The 6,975-nt window shown below is 36.7% G+C and overlaps 1 protein-coding gene across 1 annotated transcript in view; it reads left to right on the top strand.

Annotated features, from left to right (window-relative positions):
• The window catches only part of LOC149845031 (Tetratricopeptide repeat (TPR)-like superfamily protein), a 32,091-nt gene extending 26,634 nt beyond the window's left edge, over window positions 1-5,457 (top strand). The window contains exons 5-7 of the mRNA XM_089995457.1: window positions 3,721-3,845; window positions 4,321-4,419; window positions 4,504-5,457. Of these exons, the coding sequence (XP_089851583.1) occupies window positions 3,721-3,845; window positions 4,321-4,419; window positions 4,504-5,176 (897 nt within the window). The 3' untranslated portion in view covers window positions 5,177-5,457. The remainder of the gene's footprint in view (window positions 1-3,720; window positions 3,846-4,320; window positions 4,420-4,503) is intronic.
• The last annotated feature ends 1,518 nt before the right edge of the window (window positions 5,458-6,975 follow it).

Below are 6,975 nucleotides of genomic sequence, written 5' to 3' on the forward strand. Positions count from 1 at the left end.
AGCTTGGCCCTTTTTCAAAAGGGAAAGACATGAGTGGGGTTGGTCTGACCCTGCCTATTTGAGGCTAGATCTTCTGGCCAGTGAATGAGCCACATGCTGTTTTGTCACCTTGTAGCCCCATCAACGTGCATGGCCAAAGCTTGGCTCTGGCCATCCTAGATCCTAAGAAGGTGGCTCAGGCACCATGACCATCCTTGTGATCAAGTTTGCTAGTGACTTTTGCAAGCCAATCACAAGATTCCATAGTTAGTAGAACTCCATTTAAAACACATTTTTCAATTAAATATTTGAAAAACAAAACTTTATATTTTTTAAATTATCAGATGAAAAAACTCATTCTTTTGAAAGAAATATTTAGTTGCAGAAAAATTTGTACGTAAAAAGGTACTTTTCAGAAAAGCTCAAATATGGACCCAATTTTATTGGATCTTGGGCTCTGAATCACATCTAAGTCCTGAATTTGAACACAAAGCTCCGGTACTCTTAATTTTCAAGGGAAAATCTCATGCATTATCACAGGTATATGAGCGCGTGTGTGTGTGTGTGTGTGTGTGTGTGTGTGTGTGTGTGTGTGTGTGTGTGTGTGTGCTCCTAGTAGAAAGTTAAAAGTTGCAGGCCTTTTAGGTATGTTTGCCATGTGTATATGTGTGTGTGTGCCTAGTAGAAAGTCAAAAGTTGCGGGTATTATTTACTCAAACCTTGTAGGTATGTTTGCATGTTTTGTTCACTAAGTACTCAGACCTTGTAGGTATGTTCGCATGTTTTGTTCACTAAGCACACATTTCATATAGTTGTTTTGGTGTAAAAATTGATTTTATTGCTGTAAGAATTTTGTGCATTGTGGGAAATTGATTTTAAGACTGCTTTAAACTAGTATGGAATTATTAGTAGTAGTACTGAAGAGAACATATATGGGATAATTTGATACCTGATTGTACAAAACTATTTAGCAAAAAATTGTAGGTGCTGGTGTTATTTGATCAAAGGGAACCCTCAGATAAGTTTGACATGGTATGTTTGTTGGCAATCACACTTCGGATTGTGTAGTTTCAAATTTTAAATATATTTAATCATAAAGTTTTGATACTTTATGGACAATTAATTTTTGAGGCTCTTAAAAGACGTGTTTATACAAGACAATTGAATGTATTTTACTAAGTAAACTGCGTAAATCATATCTGTGACCCACAAAAAGTTCATGAAACACTAAGAAACTGTACCAACACAGGTAGCTAATATTTTCCATGTGTGTGTGTGCGTGTGATGTTGATGATAATGCCTGATGCCTGTGAGACATTCTACCCTTCTGTGACACTGACACCATCCGACATCAGATCAGTTTGAAATTAGGCCAGCTATGTCACACGGACACTCCATTTTGCCCTCCGTACCTGTGTCGACATGCGTGTCCCTGTGTCAACACAGGTCGACACCTGGACACACCATTTTACACTCTGTACATACAAGTTTGTATTCAATTTACAATTATATTTTCAGTTTATAACTTTATATTTTCAGTATATAATATATATTTTAGATATAGCATATATATTTAGATTATATTCACTTTATTTTGTATATATATATATATATATATATATATATATATATATATATATATATATATATATGGCCGTGTCATACCCTCCATACCCGTACCCGTACCCGTACCCAGGTGGCATAGTAGGCCAGTGCCACCCTATTGCTTTTTGATCAATCCACCTACAATGCTGTCAGTTAGAAGGGTAGATTTTATTTGGTTAAACCATGTCAAAAATTGACTCACCCGTTTGTACAGGACATTTACATAAAACAAACACCTGAAAAGGGAGTACTGGTTGCCTTTTGAGTTGTTGCAAACCTGCCAGTTTCTAGCATCTCCACTACCGGAAATCATAGTGTATACGCTTGCTTATGTCACTTGAGCTTATATTTATATGCTACAGTTATTTGTACATGAAATCTAGGAGAAAACACTCTTTTTCACAATTTTACATTTTTTGTTAATCTAATGCCATAGATTTGATCTACATAGTTTCTTTAGTAGAAAATAGGTTTTGCATCATAATTCTGCAACATGTAAGTTGGTCTTTAAGGGCTTGAAAAATCAATGGCTTACAATGTACTAAAATTTCATGACTCAAATAATCATGCTTCTACATCGAAAAAAGATGATCCAAAGAGTGATACCTAACAAATAAACCATGCTGAACACATCCATGAGGTCAGATTCAGTGGATACAGCTTGCACCTATGATTTTTCAGCTAGATTGTACATACAGTAGACATTAGTAAACACACACATACACACATTTCATTAGGACCCCAATTAGGACCCTGCAAGAAACCATAGTTGCAGGTTTGTTTACATAGGTTCAGTTTCAGCAAAAAAACAAACAAACTAGTAACAGACTTTTGTTGGGTCCTAACAAATACATTCCTCATATATATATATATATATATATATATATAGATAGATAGAGAGAGAGAGAGAGAGAGAGAGAGAGAGAGAGAGAGAGAGAGAGAGAGAGAGAGAGAGAGGCTCCTAAACAGTCTTATCTCCTATACTGTCCTAAACGGCTTCAAAGGATAAAGTTTTGAGTGTTTGCTTAATCCAAACTCATAGATGTATTCTCTATAGTTAACTTGATAGAAAACATGTATTAGGTTAGGTGTTTTTTGTATTTAGATGCATATTTAGAGCAACCAGAAATCAACGGCTCATATTGCACCAAAACTTATTAAAATAAAAATCAAGGTTTCTCAACAAATTGATTCGATCCAAAGCATGTTTTTTAGTGAATAAGCACTAATGAACACATCTACAGGCTAAGATTAAGCAAAAAAATACGTGCAACGATGTCTTTTAGAAATGTGTGTATATATATACAGAGAGAGATGTGGTAAATAATTGAAAAATGGAATATGTGGGGCATAAAAATTGTGAAACTATGAGTATTATGAAATTCTTGGGAAAATATGGCAATAACCTTAAATGAGCAAGGGCTTCGCTTATATGGTAGGTGTGACTTACGAATGTTACCAAGTTGACAGGACATCACAAGTTTGAAACCCATGGGCTGCGTCCCTTGCTGCAAGGTCGAAGTTGGGTGTACTTGCCGGTGGGCCGGGGAGGGGGGACCTCAACGGTTTTACCAACCACAGGCCAGCCAATGTGAAGTCAGTGATTAGGGTTTTTTTCCCTTGGATTATCCAAAAAAAAAACTTTAAATGAGCAAGATATTTTCTTGTGCTTTAAAGTTTTTACTGGTGAGTTCAATTGATCTCCTTCTCTCCCTCTAAATTGCCAAGATTTTCTTTGAATAAATGAATTATTTTAAAGGTCTCCCAGGAAGTTCTACTCCCAATGTTGTGCAAGTGTTGATATTGGTAACATGAAGTTAAGCATGTTTAACATCTATTGCTTCTTGCTGACTAAGGATAAAACTAAATCATAAGAAATAGTAAGTAATTCATCTATGTCAAATGCACATTTTCCTTGGAACTGAGGGTGTTGCTACATCTTGATGTTTACATAGAAGCGGGAAGAAAGTTAATAGTTTTGAACTTTTCTTCAGTAGCGTAGATTTTTGTTTTTTCAGGCTTGCTTTTTGGTTGAATAAATAAATTTTTTGAATAAAGTTCCATTTTTTCTTTTCAATCTTGTAAATCTTATCGCTAGCTGTTATTGTAGAAATGATGAATTGAATTCTTTTTTAGATGCAAAGAGCTGGGTTCAGACCTGACGTCATGAGCTACTCGCTGTTGATCAATGCTTACGGAAAAGCTAGAAGGGAGGATGAAGCACTGGCAGTTTTTGAGGAGATGCTAGATGCAGGTGTTAGGTGTGTTGACACTAACTTTTGTTTGAAATTGAGTCTCTCTTTCTCATCTTCTTTGGATACTTTCAACTCTGTCGTTTTAACTTGAGCACAACATGATTTTCACTTGCTCTGGCTAATCTCCTGTTCGGAACTTAAAGCTTCTTTACTTCCAGTGGCATAGAATCATACTCACTTCAACATTGAAGCTTTCATACTCTTTCCTGCAGACACATATTTGACTTGATTTATATCAAAATCTTAACACAAAAAAAAATCTTTTATTATTCCGAGGTGGTGGTATGTTTGATCAAGAAAAGGTCTCGAGAAAATAAAAAATTGCACAACGCTTGTATTTTTGCCATCTTTCATGGCAGTTTGAAGCTTTGTAAACCTGTTAGCATGCTTTTTGCACGTGAAGAGAATCATGAATAGTTAAAATTGCATATTTACTAAAGTTTTCATTTGAGAACACATTCTGAACCTTCTGAATTTTCAGGCCAACACGAAAAGCTTATAATATCCTGCTTGATGCATTTGCAATATCTGGGATGGTGGAGGAAGCTAGAACAGTGTTCAAGAGCATGACAAGAGACAGGTATGTCTTCTGTTTTCATCTACAAGGATCTTATAAGTCTACATATTTCCTGGTTATTCATTGATCCAATCCTGGATTTTTCAGGTACTATCCTGATTTGTGCTCGTATACTACCATGTTGCTAGCATACTTTAATGCATCTGACACGGAAGGTGCAGAGAAATTTTTTGCACGTTTGAAACGAGATGGTCTTACTCCTAATGTTGTGACATATGGGACACTTATGAAAGGATATGCAAAGATGAATAATATGGAGAAATTGATGAGTATATACGAGGAGATGCGGATGAAAGGAATCAAACCTAACCAGACCATCTTCACAATTCTGATGGATGCCCATGCAAAGAATGCTGATTTTGGCAGTGGTGTCTTCTGGTTCAAGGAAATGGAGACATCTGGATATAAAGCAGATCAGAAAGCAAAGAATATCCTTCTGTCATTGGCCAAGACGGTTGAAGAACAAGAGGAAGCAAAGGAGCTTGTTGGACATACCATTCAGAATCAAGGAAAAGAAAGAAGGCTCAATGGACCTCTCCGAGTAGATGATGACCAAGATAGCGATGACGATGAAATGCAGTTATCTTTCTTGAATGCATCTCTGAAAAGTAGTAACACAATCCTGCAATTGTCAAATATGGATGAAGCACAAAATGGAGCTCATGTGACCGCTGATGATGCCAGTCGGTATCAAGAAACGCTCAGCCAGACCTTTGAATGTAGCGATGATAATGGTAATGATTATGATGATTCCAGATGATGATCTTCATGCGAGATTTATTGAATGATAGAATGGGATCAAAGCATTTTATCCTGATTGCTATCCCGATAGTACCAAGCAAAAGAAGACGGTTAAGGGGCGGCGATTGGCAAAGGGACAGTTGAGATCGAGAATCCCTCCAATAGGCTCTGCATGGCTGGTTTTCCTTCATTATCCAAAAACAAGTCCTAAGTAACATGTTGGCCAGTTTGTGGCCTATGAATGATTGAGAATACTGTAAAAACCATCCCCAACCAAGGGTTTCATATTGATCAGCCAAATCAACGAACTAATGAACTAAAACAAAAGCCTGACTAAAATTAAATGCTAAAACAAAAGAAAGTAAAGGCTAGTCTAACTAAAAGAGAAACAGAACTTTTCAAAGGCGGGGAGGAGCCACGAGAGGAAAAGAAAGTGAGAGAAAGGCATGGTGAGAGGACGAGACTGTGCGAGTGAGGCAGAAACAGTCGAGACAGTAATTCTAAGGGTCGAAAATCTTCAGACTCCGAGCTTCCAAAACTCCACCGGCAGGTACGTTTGGAATGTGGGCAGATCACGGTTTATCTTTCTGTGGGTGCACAGAAGAATCATGCCTCTGGAGAAGGTTCTAACCTAACCTAACCTACGCCGATGTTTTAAAGGAGGGCGTGATGTCTGCACTTACTGCAACTGTGCATGACATCGCTAGGATGGAAGGCGAGCACAACGTATGATGGAGCCGATCTGCATGTAGGAGGGTCCGGCTGTGGCTCTTCAAGCACGAGACCATCGACGATCTTGAGGCCACGGTGGGGGGCCTCCATTGGCATCAATCAAGAGACATCAACCTGTTATCCATTGGCTCCCTCACAGACCACTTATTGAAGATGGACCTGCGAGCTTTCAAAGAGGCATGGTTGCCTACATTGGTACGATATGTGCAAACTGGGGGACTCCAATAGCCAGGATGAGTGTCATTTCTTCATCCACCCGAGTCTCAGCCAGCGCGAGGCTCTCTCACGGAAGTCTGGTGGGCAACGACCTGCTGCTGTAATCCCTACCATGCAAAATGACGCTATCCTAAGAATGATGCAGGCTGCCAACTGGTTACACCTAGATTCATCGGGCTGGTGGTGTCCCAAATGTGCAACCCTGAACAACCTTTCCATGTTGCTTCACCTGTGCCATTGTGATCACGACCATTGCCACCCCCATTTATTCACTGTTATAAGAGCCACTTTGAAACCAGCAAAATTTTGATATTTTTATGAGAAATAAAAGCAAATTTAATATTAAAATATTATTCAAACTTAAGACGAGAATTAATTGTAATTCAGCTTTAATTTAGATTAAAAATAAATTTTAAGTTGACAATTTATTCTGAATCAGGATTTTTTATTTTTAATCATATTTAATTTGGATTTAAATTGAACTTAATTGAAATTTAATTTGAGTTTCAATTTAATCAAAATTTGAATTACGTGTGCATTTAAATTTGGAGTTTTATCGAATTTGAATTTCGATATGAGAATTTGAATTGAGATCGGATTTGGATTTAATTCAAATTTAATAAATATGTCTTGAATATTATAATTAGATTTGAATCTAAATTAAGATTTAATTGAATGTCAATTCAAGTTTAAATTCTATGATAATTTGAATCTTTGTTGAAATTTAACTTAGAATTTAAATTGAATTTGGATATAATACATGCGATTTTTTGGGATATTTTTAATGAATAAAATAATATTAATGATGAATTTTATGAGAAAGAAGTATACAAATACAAATTAGCCTAAGATGAATGATAAGAAATATCT

This window comes from Nuphar pumila, chromosome 2 (assembly GCF_984573655.1).
Source record: "Nuphar pumila chromosome 2, dmNupPumi1.hap1.1, whole genome shotgun sequence".
NCBI classification, from domain to species: Eukaryota; Viridiplantae; Streptophyta; class Magnoliopsida; order Nymphaeales; family Nymphaeaceae; genus Nuphar; species Nuphar pumila.